The 23,147-nt window shown below is 41.1% G+C and overlaps 1 protein-coding gene across 1 annotated transcript in view; it reads right to left on the reverse strand.

Annotated features, from left to right (window-relative positions):
* Positions 1–231, reverse strand: part of TERF2 (telomeric repeat binding factor 2) — a 25,851-nt gene extending 25,620 nt beyond the window's left edge. The window contains exon 1 of the mRNA XM_077755676.1: positions 9–231. Within this exon, the coding sequence (XP_077611802.1) occupies positions 9–193 (185 nt within the window). The 5' untranslated portion in view covers positions 194–231. The remainder of the gene's footprint in view (positions 1–8) is intronic.
* Between the last annotated feature and the right edge of the window lie 22,916 nt (positions 232–23,147).

A 23,147-nucleotide genomic window follows, 5' to 3' on the forward strand; every position in this document is an offset into this window, starting at 1 on the left:
TGCAGCTGGACGCCCGCCGCCCTGCCGCCCGCCCGCTGCCGTCGCTGCTCCCGCCTCCTCCCGCCATCGCGTCTGATCGTCGCGCGCCCTCCCCGCCTTCTCGGCCGGGCCGCTTCTTCGACTGTGACGCCTCCGGGTCACGCACAACGCCCGGGCCGGAAGCGGGGCTGGCCGTCCCGGCTCCCGCGGCCATGACACAGACTGCGTTCCTAGCCGCCCGCGGGCTTCTGGGAGGGAAAGGACTGTGGATCCCTAAGCCCCTCTCGGACCCCGTAGTTCCCAGTGTACAGGCCGCAATGCTTGCTGGGGCTTGGAGTCCAATCCGTCCAGGCGGGTAAACCATCGCGGTTTGCGGTCAAGTGTCAACTTTGCTCCTAGATCATGGAATACTATAAGACACTGGGACGGCGAATAAGATACTGAAAAATAAGTAACATTTAAAGTTATGAAATGTAGCACACATTATAGAAAGTTCATTAAATAGATTTACATTTTTAAACAAATAATTCAAAGCAAAGCCCAGTGTAAACCCAATTGAGGTCAAGAGTATGACTGGCACCCCAGAAACCTCTGCACATATAAGACATATCATTTTTTTATTACAAAAATAGTACATATTGTGGAACAATTAGAAAAAAATAAGCAAAAGGATTAACATTTAAATCACCCATAATCTCACAGCAAAGAATAAACTGACGTGGAGTTTAGGTTTGTAGCCTTCCAGTGTCTTTTTGTTTTTGTTTTTTTTTAATGTTTTATTTATTTCTAGGAGAGAGAGAGACAGTGTGAGCAGGGGAGGGTCAGAGAGAGAGAGGGAGTCACAGACTGAAACAGGCTCAAGGCTCTGAGCTGGCAGTCAGCACAGAGCCCGACGCGGGGCTCGAACCCACGAACCGCGAGATCATGACCTAAGCGAAAGTCGGACGCTTAACCGACTAAGCCTCCCAGGTGCCCCCCAGTGTCTTTTTGTATACCAATTGTGTGTGTGTGTGTGTGTGTGTGTGTGTATTTACTAATAATGATATTATATATATTTTATATACTCTTCATTTTTCATTTAAAATATAATGAACATCTTTCCATGCCATTACATTTTTTCCTTCCAGTATCTTTAGCAGCTACACAGCAGTCTAATATATGGTGAACCAAAGTTTTCTTTATCTAAGCCCCTAATGTAAGATGTTTAGGTAATTTCAAAATTTTCTAATTTTAGACAGTCTCTATATTAGAAACATACTTTTTAGCAGTATAGTTGCACAAATTTACAGTTATTTCCTTCTTAAAGTAGAATTAGTGAGTTGAAGGATACACAGTAGAACACATATCAAAATATTTCACTAATACTCTTTGGCAATTCCCTTTTGCTTTTGAACAAGTTGCAGATGCCTTAAAGTTACATTTAAAGCCTGAAGAGGTTGCCTATTGGCCAACCTCATTTTGCGCTCATGTATGTACAACTGCTTTTTAAAATTTTTTAAATGTTTATTTATTTTTGGGAGAGAGAGAGGAAAACAGAGCGTGAGAGGGGAAGAGGCAGAGAGAGAGACACATACACAATCCGAAGCAGACTCCAGGCTCTGAGCTGTCAGCACAGAGCCTGACATGGGGCTTGAACCCACGAACTGTGAGATCATGACCTGAGCCAAAGTCAAACACTTAACTGACTGAGCCCCCCAGGCGGCCCTCATATGTACAACTTCTAACGTTTCCTGGTCACCTGCTACGTAATCAGCCTGAAAACTTCATCTTGCTTATTCTGGCCTAAGTCAGTCTTTCTTGTCCTTCAAGCCTCATTTAAGATAATTTCAACTTTTTTTGACTTCTGGGGCTGGCTTAAATCACCCTCCTGTTCCCTCCTTAGCATCTCATATTTCATCCTTCCTGAAATACATTGTTTAGAGTTAGCTTCTTTGGGAAACAGGCACCCCGTCTGCTTGTTCTCCCTACATCCTGGCACTTAGCCCAGAGCCTGACACATTTCTCGAGGTTGGATTGAATTGACTAGGCATATGAAGAAGGCTTTTGATACACACTTAAAAACCATACCACCAGCAAATTATATTACTGAAATGTAATTTCATGCACACCAGCAAACTATATTTACCGAAATAGAGACATTCTTAGGACTACCTCCCAGTTCTTATGTATTTGTGTCATGATTTTCTAGGTACAGAATAGATGACTACATAATTTTATGGCTGCACAGGATACCTTCCCTGAGTTCTTTTTTTCCCTTTCTGTCCTTGTAGATTGGCCTGGAGAGGACTTCATAAAATCATGATCCCTCTCTCCTTCTCCAGGTTCTCTTCTTGTCCAACTCCAGTTCTAAATCCACTTTCAGCCCTCACCTTGCCACATAGACCTTGGAGGGTCCATTCCCCATTTCTTCACTGGAAACTTCATTGTCCCTATCTTCCACAGCCAGGGGAAATGAATGGGCAAGGAGTATTTCCAGAGGACTGAGTGGGCCTGGAGTCAGTGTAGGAAGAAAGTGGGGACATGGGATGCGGCTCATCAATAGGTGTCTTTGATGCTCTTGGAATTTACCACCCAGTACCTGTACCAAATAGAGAAATCCCAGTTGTGGTGAGTGGTGTGCCCCGTCCCTGAGAGGCCCAGCAACTGGTTGAGCTTCAAAGCCTCTTCTACGTGACCCACTGGATTAGTACCAGCAAAGACCTAGGTTGGGACCACTGAAGGATGACCCAGGTGGGCAAGTGGCAGCATCATTGAGGTTGAGAAATCACATGCTAGACCCTTGAATTAGTTAGACATAGACCTCAATTTGTATAGTATCCTGGTCTTTCAAAGTTTCTGCATTGTGGACATTCCAGAATAGGAAGACGCCTCTAAATCTGACAGATCTTTGTGATTTTGGCTACTCTGACATCCCAGCCTGCCTGCCTTAATCAGGAGTAAATTTACCTACCTCAAATTCTGAATCTTCCACTTGTTAGCCCCATAAGCTAACAAATTACTTAACACATGGCAAATTACTTAACCATCTATCTACCTCTGTTATATTATCTGTCAAGCACAAATAACAGATGTGCCTCATGGGATTGTATGAAAATTAAGTGAATTACTATTTTCAGTGCCATTTACGGAAGGCTTGGCTCATTGTTTGGGCTCAGTAAGCATAAGATATTTTTATGAACTCACCAAGTGTCTGTCTGAAAAGTCTTCCTCTTCTCTATCAAAATTCTCATTTTTCCTTTTTTTTTTAAATTAAGGTATAACTTATATAGAATGTGTAAACATTAAATGTAAACCTTGTTGAATTTTCTCCTCATTTTTCAAAGTCCCACCATCATATGGTTATCCCAACACCACTCTTCTTTACCGGCCGCAATTATCCAACTCTTATCTAAGGATTCTGCTTTGAGGAGCTGCAGTGCTTTCCCCCGCCCCGCCCCTGTCTGGACGCCAGCAGGAGGCAGTGTGGTATAGGGGAAAAGCTACAGTCAGCAAGTTATTGATCAACAGGCTTATCCTGGCCTAATAATTTACTGGCTTGAGTAAGAACTTAGCCTCTAGTAGTCTTGTTTCCCCCTACCTGTTAAAGAGGACAGTCTGTCAGATGGACACTTCACAGGACTGTTGTGAAGATGAAATGAGATAAGGCCTGTAAACAATGCCTCATACGTGTCAGTTAAATTGGTAAGGTTAAAAAAATAATTATACCCCGTGTCAGGGAGGGTGCTGTGAAACAAGTACTTTTGGCCAGTGCTGGCGAAATTGTAAATCTATAAAACCTTTCCAGAGAACAATCCAGGGAAACAAAACAAAACAAACAACATCAACAATAACAACAACAAAACAAAAGCCAAAAAACAAACCCCAGCAAAATTGTTTAGAAATTCTATTGTTTAGAAATTCATTCTATACAAATAATTGTACAAGTGCATCAAGCTTTAAGTGCAAGAATTTTCATCTCAGCATTACTTACAGTGTACAAAAAATTAGAACTAGAAAGATCCAAAAATAAGATTATTAAATAAGTCCTGGTGTGTTTATAGTAAGGAATCTTACTCTGTGATAAAAATTATGCCCCTCCCATACAAAACAAACAAATAAAATAAAGAATTATGTACCCAAAGATGATTTTTTGCTCAAGGTATAAGAAGAGAAAAAGAGTAGAAACATATAATGTGACCACAAATTTATGGAAGTTATAATCATGTACATTTTTTGGTTAACATTTACTATTTTTCACTTATTATGCCAGGGTAAATAAATGCTGTTTATTTCATTTAATCTTCATCAAAATCCTACCAAAAAAGGTATTATTATGCCAGTTTTATAGATGAATAAACTGAGGCTCCAGGGGTTGACTTGCCCAAGATGTTATAAAGAATTTATGTCTGAGTCCTATTTTACTTTATTTTATTTTTCTTTTTTGTTGTCTGAGTCTGATTTTCAATCCAGATTGATTTATATTAACCTGGAATTAATATAAATCAAATATTTTCTTCCTTAGACTTTTCTATATTTTCCTAATTTTCTACAGTGAGAAGAGGGAAAAGATCACCAATAAATGTTATCCTAATGAAGCCTTAGCATGACACCTGACTCATAAAAGGGGCTCAGAAAAGCTTCAGAACCTTGTAACTTCCAGTCTAGGACAGGACATTTCCAGTCTTATGTAAGATGTTTTAGGTAGTATGCTCTGAGATCATAGGAAAAAAATGGTCTAGTCCTCCATAGGCATTTGCTCTACATTTTTGAGGACTGCTTTGTAAGTGGAAGCTTAGCAGGTTCTAGGGCCACAAATATAGATAAAACACTAATTTTTCCCTGAAGGATTTCAAGGTCTAGATGGAAGCTGCTCACCATCCTCTAAACAGGAAATAAATATTCCTAAAATGGTCGGTTTAAAAAAAATTTTTTTTAATGTTTTATTTATTTCTGAGAGAGAGAGTATGTGAGCAGGGGAGGATCAGAGAGAGAGGGAGATACAGAATCTGAAGCAGGCTCCAGGCTCTGAACTGTCAGCACAGAGCACAACGAGGGGCTGGAAACCACTTACCATGTGATCATGACCTGAGCTGAAGGTGGATCATGAGCTGTTTGGATGTTTAACCGATTGAGCCACCCAGGAGCCCCTAAAATGGTCGTTTTAGGTCCAAGTGATAAAGACTAAATTAGGATTGTATGGAGTAGTTGAATCTAGGCTGGGAGTCAGACATAGAATTCCATCTCCAGCACATTCTAAACTGGTGGTCTTCAAGCTGGAATTATATATATATATAGGTCCCATTAACTACTCCTTCATTCATTTCATTAAGAGATTAGTTTTCCATTGACATAATTTTATGCTGCTTTGATCAATATTATTAGTGTATAACTGATAATGTTAGCTTAAGCCTAAAGAAAATTAATATTTAAAGCCTTGTGGTAATAGCATATTTTTAAAGATTTTAAAATGTGGGATGCCTGGGTGGCTCAGTCAGTTAAACATCCAACTTCAGCTTGGGTCATGATGTCGCAGTTCGTGGGTGCAAGCCCCGCGTCAGGTTCTGTGCTGACAGCTCAGAGCTTGGAGCCTGTTTTCGATTCTGTGTCTCCCTCTCTCTCTCTGTTCCTCCCCCACTCGTGCTCTGTCTCTCTCAAAATAAATAAACTATTAAAATTTTAATGTAAAAAAGTAAATATATGGTCATATGTTGCTGCAAAGAAATAGATGATGAATAAGGAACTTTCAAACATAAAAACATGTTACATTAGAGTAATATTTGCTGGGACACATGGATTTCAAGGAGAAAAAGAATGATTTAAAGTGAATGACTGTTCCTGAGAGGGAGAGAGGCAAACCATGAGAGACTCTTGAATGCTGACAAAAACTGAGGACTGATGGATGTGGGGGAGAGGGGGGGATGGGCATGGAGGAGGACACTTGTGGGGATGAGCACTGAGTGTTATGTGGAGACTAATTTGACAATAAACTATTTGTAAAAATAAATAAATAAATAAATAAAAACATTAAAAAAAAAAATGAATGACTTTCCAGAAGGGCTTGCCCATATATATTTTATTTTTTAAATTGATGATGGTGGATATCGAGTCAGTATGGTACTTATATTTCACTGGATGTATTTATGGCAGTGATATCACAGTTTTATTTTTAAATGTTAAGATCCATAATGTGCCAGACAGTACATCTTTTGCATCTAGTTAAATGTATGATGAATCACCCCACAATGTTCCCTGATGCCCCCTTCAAGTCACTCCTCATCCACCAACCACTGTTTTGATTTCAAACATCTCAGTTTTGTCTGTTTCTAAATTTCATATTTGCATCTGACTTCATTGGCATAACAGTGTTTTTGAGATTCATCCGTGTCATTCCTTTTTATTGCTGAGTAGTGTTCTATTGTATGAAATTTACATACAGTTCTATTGTATGAAATTTACATACAATTTAGTTAGTCATTCATAGATATTGGGGTTGTTTCCTATTTAGGGCAATTAAAAATAAGGCTGCTACAAGCATTGTTGTTCAATTAAAAAAAAGTAAATAAGTTGGAAACTTAAAATTTTTTTAATGTTTATTTTTGAGAGATAGGGTGAGAGAGAGAGACAGAGAGAGAGAACAAAATGGGGGAGGGGCAGAGAGAGAGAGACAGAATCTGAAGCAGGCTTAAACTCACAAACCATGAGATCGTGACCTGAGCTGAAGTCAGACACTTAACTGAATGAGCCACCGAGGCGCCCTAAGAGGGAAACTTTTAGATGTAAACTTTAAAATGTGGAGGGAGAGAGGCGCCTGGGTTACTCACTCAGTTGGGCTTCTGACTTTGGCTCAGGTCATGATCTCTTGGTCCATGAGTTTGAGCCCCATGTCTGCACAGAGCCTTGAGTCTGCTTCAGATTCTGTGTATCCCTCTCTCCCTGCCCCTCCCTCACCAGCACTCTGTCTCTCTCTCAAAAATAAAATGAAAAACATAAAACAAATAAAAGATAAATAAAATAAAAGATAAAATGTGGAAGGAGATACACATTTTTAGGCAGTGGTTTCTTTTCTTTTTCTTTTTAATTGTGAACTACACTTGAACACTGCAGAAGTTGGAGACACTGACCCCCATGCAGTAAAAAATCTGCATGTAACTTTTGACTCTCCCAAAACTTAACTACTGTTGACCAGAAGTCTCACTGATAAAGTTGATGAACACATATTTTGTATGTTATGTATATTATATACTATATTCTTACAGTAAAATAAACTAGAGAAAAGTCAGTGTTATTAAGAACATTATAAGAGAGGGGCGCCTGGGTGGCTTAGTCGGTTAAGCGTCCGACTTTCGCTTAGGTCATGATCTTGCAGTTCGTGGGTTTGAGCCCCGCGTCGGGCTCTGTGCTGACTGCCAGCTCAGAGCCTGGAGCCTGTTTTGGAGTCTGTGTGTCCCTCTCTCTCTGGCCCTCCCCTGCTCACGCTGTCTCTCTCTCTCTCCTAGAAATAAATAAAACATTAAAAAAAAAAGAACATTATAAGAGAAGGGGCCCATGGTGGGTTCAGTCAGTAGAGCGTGTGAATCTTGATCTCAGCGTTGTGAGTTCCAGCCTCACACTGGGTGTAGAACTTACTAAAAATAAAGAAAAGAAAATGATAAGAAAAAATATAAAGTGTCTATCCATGTAGAAGTGGACCTGTACAATTCAATCAAACCACCCACGTTGTTCAAGGGGCAACTGTATAACATTTGTACAAAAAGGATGCCAAACTGTTTTCCAGAGAAGTTATGTCAGTCAACACTGTTGCCTTTGCCCAGCTTTGCCATAGTGGAGGCACATATGGTTATATTTTTGCAATCACCTTCCTTTACTCTGCGGTTTATCTATTATACCATGTAGTGTATTTGTGAGCCACGATGTGTAACTTTAGTATAATTGAATCATTCTCTTTATTTATCATGCTTTTCCTTTATCTTGAGCACAGTAAGTGGCTTGTTTAATAAATCCTTTCCTATTCAGAAGCCAAGAAGATATTTTCATATATTCTAAAAAGCTGTAGATTTTGGTCTTTCACATTTGTCTTTTATCCACCTGGATTTGATGTTGTGTGTCCCATATGGGTATCTAGCTATTCTAGCACCATTTAGTAAACAATCCTGGGGTACCTGGGCAGCTCAGTCAGCTGAGCATCTAACTCTTGATTTTAGCTCGTGTCATGGTCCCAGAGTTGTAGGATTGAAGCCTGCATTGGGATCCTTGCTGAGTGTGGATTCTGCTTAAGGTTCTCTCTCTTTCTCCTTCTGCCACTCTCCCCAACTAACTCTCTCTCTCTCTCAAAAAAAAAAGTTCTGCTCTCTGTAATGCCTCCTTTGTTATAAATTAAGTGGCCATAGATGAATTTCAGACCTAGATGTCTGTTTCTAAGGATACATAATTTTTCAAAATTGTCTGATGAGATGTGCAAACAAGAGGGATGTGAAGATCAATCTACTAGACGAGTTGTGTGGCCTTTATCTGTTTTTTTTAATTTCTCTGAGTTCCCTACACTTTTGGGAGAATAAAATGGGGTCATGCAGCAATGTGGTTAGAAGTTCTGATACAGGGGTGCCTGGGTGGCTTAGTCGGTTAAGCGTCCGACTTTTGCTTAGGTCATGATCTCACNAAAAAAAAAAAAAAAAAAGAAGTTCTGATACAGTAAGCCTCAGAGAAAGTAGTAGTAGTTTGGTTTTTGGTGCTTTATTTTTTTTTTTTCTGTTGTTATATTTTAACTGCCATGGAGTACATGAAAACAACACCTGCTTGGGGCAGGAACTGCCAGGGAAAGAGCCCAGAGGACGTGACATTTGGGTGGGTCGTGAATGACGGTGGAATCTGTCATCTCTTTTTATGACTGCCATCTGTTGGCTGTCCATGGCACATTTCCCACGTGTGTTGCATCTGCATATTTTGTCTGGCTTAGAAGGGCCCAGAGGGAAAAGACTGTGCCCCACCCACACCTCGGCTTATGGCGACCCTCAGTAGCACTTGCCTAAGAAGACCTAGAAGTTGCGCTGGCTCCATGTTTGTTAGACACACATACATGTCACTGAGGGCAGGGCTGTGCCTTTAAAAAATTTCTGCCACTGTAGTGCTGCAGGATTCCCGAGTTTCACCCACACACTGCTCCCTCCCCAAACCCCAGCCAACACGGATACCAACAAACTCACCCATTCGCCCCCAGCACCACCACCCATGGCAGTGGCGAAATCCATACCACACCCCCTATACGATCTTGCTGTGGTTGAGAGAGCATAGGGTCTTACACACAGTAGGCACTCGATAAGCATCAGGTGAATAACAAATGAGTTACCACATGAAGATTAGGATATAGGAGCACATTCCCATCTGCTGCAGTGTAGCAAGACATGGGTAGATTATGTGGCTCTTGCCAGTTCTGAGTGTGGATGGGAATCACAGCGGGAGGGTGGGGAGGGAGGGTGGCAGGGCATGTTAAATATTCCTGTGCCACTCCACTACTGAATTAGAGCAGAAAAGGGATGTGCAGAAAAGAGTTACGTTTTATTAATTCTCTGGGAGCTCCTGGTTTTGATGCCAAGTCAGTCATGGGAATGATAGAATTATTAAACATCTGGATCCATTCTTCATCAAAGGTAATAATTTGGCAGTATCTGTCAAAACTTAAAATTTACAAGCCTTTGAACCTGTACTTTCTTCTAGGCTTTACCCAATGCCCAAGAATACAGGCACAAAGGTAGTCAAGGCAGCATTTTTAAACAGAAATTCTTAAAACTAGGAAAATTGTCCATTTACTTACTAAGCAAACTTTATTGAGTATTATTCTCATTACTAGAGACGGCAGTGAGTAACAACAAAATAGTAAATTCCCTGCTGTTAGAGATTACATTTTAGTCTATCAAAAGAGGACTGAATGAGTAATTTATGGTCCATCCAAGCAATGGAATATTATTCTCCCATAAAAAAAGAATGAGGTTGTCCATATATTGCTTTGAAAAGATGTTCAAGGGGCACCTGGGTGGCTCAGTAGGTCGAGAGTCTGACTCTTGATTTGGGCTCAGGTCATGATCCCAGGGTTGTGGGAGCAAGCCCTGCATTGGGCTCTGTCCTGAGTGTGAAGCNAGCATGTAACTCTTGATATCTGGGTTGTGAGTTCAAGCCTCACATTGGGCATAGAGATTACTTTTTATTTTTATTATTATTTTTAAATGTTTTATTTATTTCTGAGAGAGAGAGCTGTATCTATATAATTTTATGTATCTATAAAATTATGTACATGTGTGCAGACATATACAAATATATAAGTAAAAAATATGGAAGAATGTTCAATAAAATTATTAATGGCAAATATCACTGGAAAATATTATACCCTTCCATTCTATTTAAACTTGCTAACGTAAGGCACTTGGGTGACACAGTCAGTTGAGCATCTCACTCTTGACTTCTGCTCAGGTCATGGTCCCAGGGTTGTGGGATCCAGCCCTGCCACAGCTCTGCACTGAGTGTGGAGCCTGCTTGGGATTCTCTGTCTCCGCCCCGCCGTCTCTTTTTTCCTTTCCCTCTCTCTCCATCTCTCTCTCTCTCCCCCCCCCACTCTGTTCCTCCCCCACTTGCATGCATATGTTTTCTCTATACACCTCTCTAAAAATAAATAAAATGAAAAAATTTAAGCTTACTAACTTACGGAAATACTACTTTTAGAATTTTTTTGACTGGTAAAAAATTCCATAGAACCTTGAGAACCTGTGAGGCTTTAAATTTCCAGCAGGGGGCAGCAGTGATTCTCAAATATCTCTGACGTCAGCACAAAACTGAGGATTAGTGTCCACAGATTTCCAAGTCCAGGCCCAAGTACTGTATTTGGATCACCAGATTATAAAAGGAACAAAAAGCAATAACCACAGTGCTGTAGGAATTGTTATGACAAAACATTTTCTATATGATTCTTTCTTTATTAACATTTGTCTGTGAAACTAAACCTTTCCTCTCTGGAGTGCACGGTTTTCTCACCCATTAAAATCAGAAGGCTTGACGAGATAATCTTAAAAGGTTTCTTTCCAGCCCTAACATTTTGTGGCTTTGAGAATATAAATCAGTATCGGGAAGAAATAAGCCCCAGTGCCTTCTGGAATTAATTGGCTTATCAAAGAATCTGCTTTACAACCCTTTGCTGATCAGGATGAATTATTACCAATTTATCTTTAGTGTAGATCAAAGAATACTTTTTTTGGGGGGGAGGGGAGGATGTTGGTATTTATTCAATTCACTGATGGAGAAAAAGGAGAACTCTTCCACTCTATAAATGTTTAGCATGTGTGTAAAGGTCGTAGGTCTGGTGTTTGGAAATTACACACAGGCTTCCCAAAGAATCTTCACTGGGTTGGCCAAATTAAACAGCAGGCAGTTGTAGAGAAATAAACACAAGTTAACATTTAACCACAGCAATTCCCTGTTCTTGCTTCTCCATCTTTCTCAGTAGGAGGAGCTGAGAGGGTCAGCAGGCTGCTGGCTACTCTAGAGAGACACTGAGCTCCTCTGCGAACCCGGCTGTGTACCACTTTTATCAGGTGCATGTTTTTTATTACAGAATAACTGAAATACAATATCGTATAAGTTTCAGGTATACAACATAGTGATTCAATATTTATATGTATCGCAAATGGTCACCACAATAAGTCTAGTTACCATCTGTCACCATACAAAGTTGTTACACTATTATTTTCTATATTCCCAATGCTGGAAGTTTGCACTTCTTAATCTCCTTCCCCTATTTCTTCCATTCCCACACCCCACAGCCCTCGGGTGACTAACAGTTTGTTCTCTGTATCTATGAATCTGTTTCTGGTTCGTTTTATTTGTTTGTCTTGCTTTTTTTGGATTCCACATATAGGTGAAATCATACAATATTTTGTCTTATTCTGAGAAATTTCACTTAGCATAATACCCTCTGGGTCCACTTGTGTCACAAATGGCAAGATTTCATTCTTTTTGTGGCTGAGTAATATTCCTTTGCATCTATGTCCTGCATGTTCTTTATCTATTCATCTACCAATGGACATTTAGGTTGCTTCCAAATCTTGGCTATGGTATACAGCGCTGCAGAGAACTTAGAGGTACATATGTCTTTACAAACTAGTGTTTTCTCTTTTTCCCAGATAAATAACAAGAATTGTGATTGCTGGATTATACAGTAGTTCTGTTTTTAATTTTTTGAGGAACCCCCATACTGTTTTCCACAGTGACTGCACTAATTTACATTCCCGCCATCAGCGCTCAAGGGTCCCCTTTTCTCCATAGCCTCGCCAACACTGCTATTTCTTATCTTTTTGATAATAGCCATTCTGATGGGAGTGAGGTGATATCTTATTATGGTTTTTATTTGCATTTCCCTGATGATTAGGGATGTTGAGCATCTTTTCATGTGCCTGTACACACACATATATTTCTAAGCATCTGAATCATTAACTTCCCCACTATCTCTTCATGACCCAAGAGCAGTGCTCTTTTTAGATAACCCTTTATAAATTATAAACTTTTTTTTTTTGAAAGAGAGAACTCGAGCTGGGGAAAGAGGCAGAGGGAGAAAGTGAGGGAGAGGGAGAGAGAGGAAGAGAGAATCTTAAGCAGTCTCCACACTCAGCATGGAGTCCAACATGGGAGCTGATCCCATGACCCTGGGATGGTGATCTGACCTGAAATCAAGAGTTGGATACTCAACTGACTGAGCCACCCAGGTGCCCCAAAACTTTTTTCTTTTAACATTTGTCCAAAGTTACACCACTAATAAGTGGCTGAGGCAGGATTCAAACCTGTAACTTTCTGACTCCAAGACCCTCACACTTGACCATGGCACTACATGAAATGAGAGGACTCACATCATCAACTTGTTATCCAGAAGCTGTGACTATCTGCAAGAGTCATTGTACATAAAGTGAATGGTTGTTATGTTACTGTGTGCTAGCTAGTCTTTGCCAGGTATTGAGGGTGAGGGTGTAAAGAGGTGAATTAGACTTAATCATCACATTTAAGAAAATTCTAGTTTTTGGAGGAGTGAAGAGCCAATGAGTAACCAAACATAACATGTGAAAAGTAATAGGGAACACAAATATGAACGAAGAAATCAAGGCAGCAAAGCAGAGTGGCTAAATCCATGGGTTCCAGGGTCCATTTTTTAGTTGTCGGACCAAGTCTTAAGCCTCAGTTTCCTCACTGGTAAAATAGGAATATTAATTGCCTCTAGTATAGATAATTGTTGTGAGGGTTAAGTCATTTAAAGCAATATTAAATTGCGGGGCGCCTGGGTGGCTTAGTCGGTTAAGCGTCCGACTTTCACTTAGGTCATGATCTTGCGGTTTGTGGGTTCGAGCCCCGCGTCGGGCTCTGTGCTGACTGCCAGCTTGGAGCCTGGAGCCTGTTTCAGTCTGTGACTCCCTCTCTCTCTGACCCTCCCCTGCTCACGCTGTCTCTCTCTCTCTCCTAGAAATAAATAAAACCATTAAAAAAATTTTTTTAAAAAGCAATATTAAATTGCTTAGCTTAAGACCTAGCAGATGAAACGACTTGTTAGGATATAGAACAATATTAGTTAATAATATTGTTTGATAAAGCTTAAGCAAAGTAAGAAACACGCATCCTACTGCATTTCTGAGATGGTGGTGCTGGTTTCTCAAATTATTCTGAATCTCCCAGCTCCAAGCGACCCATTTCCTTGAGATTTATTCTTCCATCTGACATGGTTATCTTTTTATCCTACCAAAATGTCTCCTGGAAAGAATGACTTGGCAAAGGGGTCCTAGCCCCCATGCACCAGAAGCTTGGGCTTTTTCACAGGGAAGGAAACGTGGGACCGGGAACAGCCACTGTGACAGGCAAATCAAGACAAATCCACTTGGAGTTTTGGAAAATTTCGAGGCCCCACTCCCTGAGATTTTAATTTTGCTCCAAATTGAATTTCAATACTTACCCTATTAATATTTTAATATAACTATAGTCATAGGTAGGGTTTCATGTGATTTTATCCTACAATCAGTTCCCTTCCCAACCAGCTTCTTTATTGTTTTCTCCTAAACACTGACCCTCCTCCTTCCTCCTCAGGCAAGGGCATTACTTTGATATGCTACAGTGGCTGCCCCTTTCAGTCCTGAGTCTTGGCATGAGACACACGAGTTCTTTCATCTGAAACCCTGGACCTTCTGACAGCTGTACGTAAGCTAACACTTCTCTCCTCTAAAACTGACTGAAAACTCACCTCCGTCTGGAAGCCTTCCCTACTGAGTTCTTTACTTTGCACTGTGCTCTGTGTCACAGATATAACTGGGGCTGTTGAAATGTAACCAGGAAAGTATTCTTAGTCTTTGTCATGTGGGGGTGAGTTCTGGTTCTTCCCATTGGGGGCAGCATGGACTTGTGGAGAGAGCAGGGACTCGAGTCTGGCATGAATCTGGCAGCACTCCTGAGTTCTCAAATTCATTCTGGCTGTCCTTTGTCACCTTGGGACTGCTGCTTTATTCTTGTGGGTTGTCTTCTTCCATCCTGGCTTCTCCAGGCAACTGTCCCTTCCATGCCTCTTTTAGTTCTTTAAAAGAGTGGATAGAGAGCTCCTTTAACTTGAAAAGCACAACTAAGATCATCCTTTGAGGCCCGCCATTTACCACAGTGTCCTCATCTGTTAAATGGGGATGATTATAGGGCTTCCTCACTGAATTCTTATAGGAATGAAATGAGATCAGGCATGTTTACTGGACTTGGCACATGGTGAGTTGTGGCAGATACTTTAGACTGGTTCTCTCAAAATCCATTCCAATTCCTTTCTAGCTTGCTTTCTGAACTGCAGAGGCTGGGAAGCTGAACACTTAGTGCATCGCTCAAACTCCCTTGTGGGTCTGATTTTGTTTGTGACTTAGATGCCATTTGTGTGAGACAAATGTGAACTCTGTGGAGTTCTGTAGAGGGAGAGCTGTGAACTAGGTGGAAGGAGAGGCAGGTGTGAAGCGTCCATTTTCTTGGTACTGATCATGCCAAAGGCAGCATTACTCTGGGGCCAGCAGCTGATGGTGGCAGCTTAGTAGTTCTGAGTCTTCTGGACGGTGGCCGAGGCTGCAGCTTGCTTGTCAACCCTGTTCTCCAGTATAATTTTGGAAGTCATTCCTGGATGTTTAGTCTAGGGCATATTTCTTTTTCTTTTTAAAAAATTTTTTATGTCTTTATTTTGTTTTGAGAGAGAAAGAAAGACAGAAAGCGAGCAGGAGAGGGGCAGAGAGAGAGGGAGACACAGAATCTGAAGCAGCCTCCAGGCTCTGAGCTGTCAGCACAGAGCCTGATGAGGGTCTCAAACCCATGGACTGTGAGATCATGACCTGAGCCAAAGTCGGATGCTTCACCGATTAAGCCACCCAGGCGCCCCTCTAGAGTGTATTTCTTAACTTTCCTAATGAGTCTGTGAGCTCTCCATACCCTTCAATAAATTTCTTTGTGCTTAAATTAACAAGAGTGAAATGCGCTGTCTGCAACCAAGAAAAACTGACCAATACATAAGTATTCAATGAATATTAGCTGTTATTATTACTTTTTAAAATTTAAATCCAAGTTAGTTAACATACAGTGTAATAATGATCACAGGAATAGAATTTAGGGGTTCATTAATCACTTACCAGTGCTAATCCCATCAAGTGTCCTCCTTAATGCCGCTCGCCCGTTTAGCCCATCCCCCCACCCAACACCTTGTCAGCAACCTTGTTTGTTCTCTGTATTTAAGAGTCTCTTATGGTTTGTCTCCCTCTTTGTTTTTATATTATTTTTCCTTCCCTTATGTTAATCTGTTTGTATCTTAAATCCCACATATGAGTGAAATCATATATTTGTCTTTCTCTGACTTGCTTCACTTAGCGTAATACTCTCTGGTTCCATCCACGTTGTTGCCAATGGCAAGATTTCATTCTCTGGGATTGCCGAGTAATATTCCATTATATGTTATTGTGTATATATACCACATCTTCTTTATCCATTCATCAGTCAGTAGACATTTGGGCTGTTTCCATTCTTTGGCTATTGGTGATAGCACTGCTATAAACATTGGGGTGCATGTGCCCCTTCAAAACAACACACCTGTATCCTTTGGATAAATATCTAGTAGTGCAGCTCCTGCATTCTGGAGTAGTTCTATTTTGAATTTTTTGAGGAACCTCCACACTGTTTTCCAGAGTGGCTGCACCAGTTTGCTTTCCCACCACCAGTGCAAAAGGGTTCTTCTTTCTCTGTATCCTCACCAACATCTGTTGTTGCCTGAGTTGTTAATTTTAGGCATTCTGACCGGTGTGAAGTAGTATCTCATTGTGGTTTTGATTTGTATTTCCCTGATGATGAGTGACGTTGGGGATTTTTTCATGTGTCTATTAGCCATCTGATGTCTTTTTTGGAAAAATGTCTTTTCATGTCTTTAAAACTTAGTTGAAGGCTTAGTACTAAAACAAGTGATTACATTTCATGAATGAACATTTAAAACTAGCTACTAGGTAAGAGCACGTAAAATTTTTTCTAGAGTATCACGGTGCCATAGAGCTTTCTTTAGTGAGGGAGATATTCTACATTTACATCCAACATGGGTAACCACTAGTTATATGTGGCTACTGAGCACTTGAAATGTGGCTAGCATGACTGAGGAACTTAACTTTTGATTTCACTTCAATTCACTTAAATTTAAAATTAAATAACCATGTATGGTTGGTGGCTACCGTGTTGGGCAACGCAGAACTTAAGAGTCTCAGCCTGACTCTTTCACCAGGGTCTTTAACAGCCCTCTCTTTTTCTAGCCAAGAAACTTCTTCTGTCAGTTCTTCCTCAATCCCAAGTCTCCAGCCACATCTTAATAATTAACAGAGGTGCAACATGCCCACAACAATGACAACTTTTATATGGTGAGTTTAGGGTCTCATTGTCCCCAGACTCTATTCAGGATTGCCTATTGCCTTTTTATTTACACAGTCCAAAAGTTCACTGAAGTGTTTCTGCTGAAATGCAATCTATCTTGAAAGATAAATTCATCCTTCATTTAAAGAATGAAAACCAGGGGCACCTGGGTGGCTCAGTCAGTTAAGTGTCCAACCTCGGGTCAAGTCATGATCTCCTGGTTTTTGAGTTCAAGCCCTGTGTCGGGCTGTGTGCTGACAGCTCAGAGCCTGGAGCCTGCTTCAGATTCTGTGTCTCACCCTCTCTCTGCACCTTCCATGCTGTGTTTCTCTCTGTTTCTCAATAATAAATAAATGTTAAAAATTTTTTAAAAAGAATGAAAATCAATTTATTGTATTTTTAAAAATAAGTATTTCCCATCATTTCAAGGGGTTGAATTTCCAAAAATATTGGGGTCCTATATCAGTTATACAAGTGATTCTCATACTTTGCTGCATATTAGAAGCACTGTGATAAAGTAATTATTTGCCAGCCATAGTTGGGACCAATTAAATTAGCATTATGGAAAATGATTAAAGAGAACCAAAACTTTATCTGCAACACTCTAATTTTTTTTAAAAAATTAGAATATACTACTTTTTTAATTAAAAATTTTTTAATGTTTATTCATTTTTTGAGAAAGAAAGAGAGACACAGAGAGAGAGAAAGAGAGAGAGACACACAGAGAGAGAGAGAGAGAGACAGAGAGAGACAGAGCATGAGTGGGGAAGGGTCAGAGAGAGGGAGACAGAATCCAAAGCAGGTTCCAGGCTCTGAGCTGTCAGCACAGAGCCCGACGTGGGGCTCGAACTCACAAACTGCAAGACCGTGACCTGAGCTGAAGTCGGACACTTAACCAGACTGAGCCACCCAGGCGCCCCAGAATGTATTCCTATATTAACTAGTAGTTAAAAGCTAATAAAAATGTAAGAAAAGTAATGGTAAGATTTTAAAGAGGTAATTTATTGTGAGATAAGATAAATAATTACAAACGTGATATTGAAAGCTAAACCTTTTTTATTTTTTTTTAAATCATTTTGGTGGACTCGAAGCCACAAGGAAACAGAAATCACAAAGCCACCTTCCAACAACTCTGTGAAGCTTCTGGAAGACAAACATTCACAAAGAATGCATATCTCAGGGAAGCTCCTTTTCCAAATGGCCAGTTTTACATGTTGTATCAATAAACTGAAATAACCACAAACATTTTATAGACCTTCCTTCCCATACAGCCAAACAAATGGATGTCCCAAGGGAAGCTGGGAAAAAAGACAATGGTATCAAAGTTCAATGTCAGATGGTTTCTTCATTGTGCTCCCCGTCCCCCCGACTTCTCCCCACACAGATGTTCCCTATGAATGAACTTGGCTCTATGCGATTCATACCAGAGTGGGATGGTCCCAAAAAGTTTGAAGAGAGGAACTCACACTTCCTGAAATGATTCTCTTGTGACATTAATTCAAATTTAGGAAGGAGCTGCCTCAGCCTTTTATAAATACCCACGAAACATATGTGACTCAAAACTGATTTTGTTTCCTTCTGTCCCCTCGGTGCCTCTTTTATCTTACCAGAGTGATGCTGTGACTTGGTTCCTGATTGCAGTGAGTGACAGCTGGGAGGCAGCCCTTTCCTCCTGCCGTGATTAAAAAGCCCTAAGGCATTTCCCACAACTTGGGCCCAGGTGCTCTGCAATGCTGCCAAACACTTCTTCCAACTTAATCAAAATATTGTAATTATATACATTAATTCTGGATTAGGTAACACATTCAATAATTTAAAGTCAGAAGATACACGGAACATAAAGTGACATTTGTTCTGTCTTCATCCTCCAGCTTCCTAGCTCCCTTCCTCAGTGCTGCCAGTTTCTGGTGATCTTTTCTGAGATAGATACTTTGTGCAGATTTAAAAGAACACATTTGTGGGGTGCCTGGCTGGCTCCGTTGTGGAGCGTGTGACTCTTGATCTTGGAGTTCGGCCCCATGTTGGGTGTAGAGATTACTCAAAAATAAAATCTTTAAAAAATAATAAAAATACAGGAGTGCCTGAGTGGCTCAGTTGGTTAAGCGCCCGACTCCAGCTGGGGTCATAATCTGACAGCTTGTGAGTTCAAGTCCCGTGTTGGGCTCTGTGCTGACAGCTTAGAGCCTGAAGCCTGCTTCAGATTCTTGACTCCGTCTCTCTCTGCCCCTCCCCTGCTTGCGCTCTGTCTCTCTCTCTCAAATATAAATAAACATTAAAAATAAATAAATAAATGAAAATAAAAGAACACATTTATGTTTTCTTCCCTCCTTTCTTTCTTTCATTTTACATTAATGATACCACACTGTACAAATAAAATTTTCATTTGTTTATTTTTTCTCCCACCCCTGCCACTACAATGCATATTCCACGAGAGAACTTTATTTTGTTCTTTTTTTTTAAGATTTTAATTTTTTTAAAAAATATTTTTATTTATTTCTAGGAGAGAGAGACAGCGTGAGCAGGGGAGGGTCAGAGAGAGAGGGAGATACAGACTCTGAAACAGGCTCCAGGCTCTCAGCTGGCAGTCAGCACAGAGCCCGACGCGGGGCTCGAACCCACGAACCGCGAGATCATGACCTAAGCAAAAGTCGGACGCTTAACCGACTAAGCCACCCAGGCGCCCCAAGATTTTAATTTTTTTAAGTAAGCGCTATACCCAATGTAGGACTTGAACTTACAACCCCAAGATCAAGAGTTGCATGTTCTACTGACAGAGACAGCCAGGCACCCTAGGATTTTATTCTGTATCTTAGGCATGTAGTGTGATATCTGGATCACTGTAGTCGGTCCCTCAAAATCTGGTTAGGAAGTGAGTAAGTACACATGCTATTCTGCACCCAGCTGTTTTCACTTCGGAGATCATCTCGTTTCAGGACCTGAGGAACCTCCTTATTATTATTATTTTTTTTTTATGACCATATAGTGTTCCATTCTCTGGATTACTATTTACTTAATCAGATTGCTATGGATGTTTATAAGTTTGTTTCTAATCCTTGACTATGAAAAATAATCCTTTCATTCACATTCATCCACAAACATCATGTGGCACATATCTGAGTATATCTATCTATAAGAGAAACCCCTAAATCCAGAATGGCTGGATCAAAGGGTGAGGTACATTTGCCAACCTTTTTAAAAATTATTTTAACGCGTCGGGCTTTGTGCTGATTGCTAGCTCAGAGCCTGGAGCCTGTCTTCGGATTCTGTGTCTTCCTCTCTTTCTGTCCCTCTCCTGCTCACACTGTCTCTCTCTTTCTCAAAAAATAAATAAAACATTAAAATAATTTATTTATTTTTTGAGAAAGAGAGAGAGAGAAAGCACAAACAGGTAAGAGGCAGAGAGAGAGGGAGATACAGAATCCAAAATAGGCTCCAGGCTGTGAGCTGTCAGCAAAGAGCCCAATATGGAGCTTGAACCCATGAACCGCAAGATCATGACCTGAGCTGAAGTTGGACATTTAGCTGCCTGAGCCACCCAGGTTCCCCGTTGCCAACCTTATTTTAATCAAAAGTGCCCTGCCATGTCTCAGTAGCATTACTGTGGTCTATGACAGGTGACTTGAGCCCGTTCTAGGGAAATGTGTTGCTCATGAAGTTGTTCTGGTTAGGCTTGACTTCACCACCATGTATTCCTACAAATCCAACAGAAAAACACCATACAGATTGGAACTGTTGGAACAGTACAGATGATGTAATATAGAAAGAAATACACACAAAAAGACACATACTGTATGATCCCATTTATATGCTGCTAAGTCAAGGACAAACAAGTTAAAGCTATGGTGATAGAGGGGCGCCTGGGTGGCTTAGTCGGTTAAGCGTCCGACTTTCGCTTAGGTCATGATCTCGCGGTTCGTGGGTTCGAGCCCCGCGTCGGGCTCTGTGCTGACTGCCAGCTCAGAGCCTGGAGCCTGTTTCAGTCTGTGACTCCCTCTCTCTCTGACCCTCCCCTGCTCATGCTGTCTCTCTCTCTGTCTCCTAGAAATAAATAAAACATTAAAAAAAAAAAATCTATGGTGATAGAAATCAGAATAGCAGCTGCCCAAGGCTGGGAGCACTGGCTAGACAGGAGTACTAGGGCACTTTCTGAAGATGTGGAAAAGTTTGAATCTGGATTTGGGTGGCAATTAGCGTTTGCAATTGTCAAAACTCACTGAGCTATACACTAAAATATTAGCAAATATTCAAAGAACTGGGCCCTGGGAGCATAATGTGTTACTCTCCGTAGATTCCAGTCACACTGTCCTTTTTAAAATTCCCCAGGGGCGCCTGGGTAGCTTAGTTGGTTAAGCGTCTGACTTCAGCTCAGGTCATGATCTCACAGTTTGTGGGTTCAAGCCCCACATTGAGGTCTGTGCTGACAGCTTGGAGCCTGGAGCCTGCTCCAGATTCTGTGTCTCCCTCTCTCTCCCTCTCTGCCTCTCCCCAGCTTGTAAGCTATCTCTGTCTCTCTCTCAAAAAACAAACATTAAAAAAAAAATTTTTTTTAATTCCCCAAGCACACTGCTTTTCCTACCCAACAGCCTACATATATGCTGTTCCCACTGCCTGAAATACTTTTTCTTCCCTTTTACCAACTCTCAACAACCCCCATTATCTCTCTTTGTCTCTTTCTCTCTCACACACCTATCTTCTTATAATTCACTGTGCATCAAAATACATAAAATAAAGATAATATCTGGAATGATCTCATACTGATAGAACATATCTGAATTACTTTGCAAATCTCAGGTAAAAGAAATTGCACATTTCTCGATTTTGGGGAGACTCAAACTTTTTTAAAAATGTTTTATTTATTTCTGAGAGAGAGAGAGACAGAGAGACAGAGAGAGAGAGACAGCATGAGCAGGGGAGGGTCAGAGAGACAGGGAGACACAGAATCTGAAGCAGGCTCCAGGCTCTGAGCTAGCTGTCAGCACAGAGCCCAATGTGGGGCTCAAACCTAGGAACTGCGAGATCATGACCTGAGCCAAAGTCGGACGCTTAACCGACTGAGCCACCCAGGCACCCCAGGAGACTCAAACTTAAATGCAATTCTATCTCTACCTTTCTAGGTGGAGATGAATGATACAATACCAATCATTTCTGGCCACACAGCACCCTTGGCCTCCTGAGATTAGAGAAGTATCAGAGGCTTAAGACATTCAGGAAAATTGGAGAAGGCTTTTGGTCTATGTGATGATCAATGAAATGCTCATCAGTCTGTGTGGTTTACTCAAAACTGGAAAGCTTAGACTCAGAATCAGCTCAATCATTAGGACCCTCTTGGAGGATCCCAAGACCTAGAAGATGTTGAGTGCTGTCTTCCTAAGGCCACCAGCACCCAACCCCTCTCCATTCCTGCTGCCTTCCAGGCTCCGTGTGCATTAGGATGGAGTTCCTGTCACTCTGGAACTTGTCCTCCCTTCACTCTCCCAGTGGATTTGCACTTTAAAAAAAAAAACAAAAGTCCTGTGGAGGAGGATGGGTGGGAGGGGACTGGAGGAGATTTGAGGAGACCTGTTGAAGCTGGTAAGTCTTCAGGTTGGATTCAGCCTCAGCTCCCGTTAAATAGGAAATGGGAAAACTGGGAAAGGAGAAAGAAATGTATTTTTCCCCCAAGTTTCTAAGAGGTTTGCAAACAATTGGAGTAATTAAAAGTTCTCAGAAGTAGCCGATGGTGCCCTTTTCACCGAGGGAATGTGGGCCAAGCATGATATATTAAAAGAGAGGGAGCTGCTCTATTGAAGTTAAAAATACTCTTCTGTCACATGGCTAATTTGTTGGAATGCAGCAATTAAAGGGCTGTGGGCAGAGGGAGAGCTGGAAACAGCTGGGGAGATCTCAGGCCGAATGTTTGCCCTGGGGACTATGTTTGCAGAAAGAGAAAATAGTGTCACCACTGACTTAGGGCACCTTATCAGAAAACCCACAAAAGGGGCAGGAAAAAGGAAAAGTGGGGTCAAGTTCAGAGCTGTGACCTTTGGGCTTAACAGACAGCGAAGGGATGGGTCAGGACTTGTCACCTGTGCTCCCAGGATGCTGATTCACTCAGCAAGGATGAAGGCTTTTCAGCTCCCCCTGCACTTTGAAAATGCACGCCTTTGAATTCATTTCAAAGGAATACATAACCCGAAGGAGCCCTTTGATCCCAAATCCATGGGAAAACCAATCTATATGGTATTGAGGGGGGAAAAGCTCAGGCCAGAAGTACAAATCCTCATTTGGGGAGTTGG

The sequence above is a fragment of the Crocuta crocuta genome, unplaced genomic scaffold (assembly GCF_008692635.1).
Source record: "Crocuta crocuta isolate KB4526 unplaced genomic scaffold, BGI_CrCroc_1.0 scaffold152, whole genome shotgun sequence".
Taxonomy (NCBI): Eukaryota; Metazoa; Chordata; class Mammalia; order Carnivora; family Hyaenidae; genus Crocuta; species Crocuta crocuta.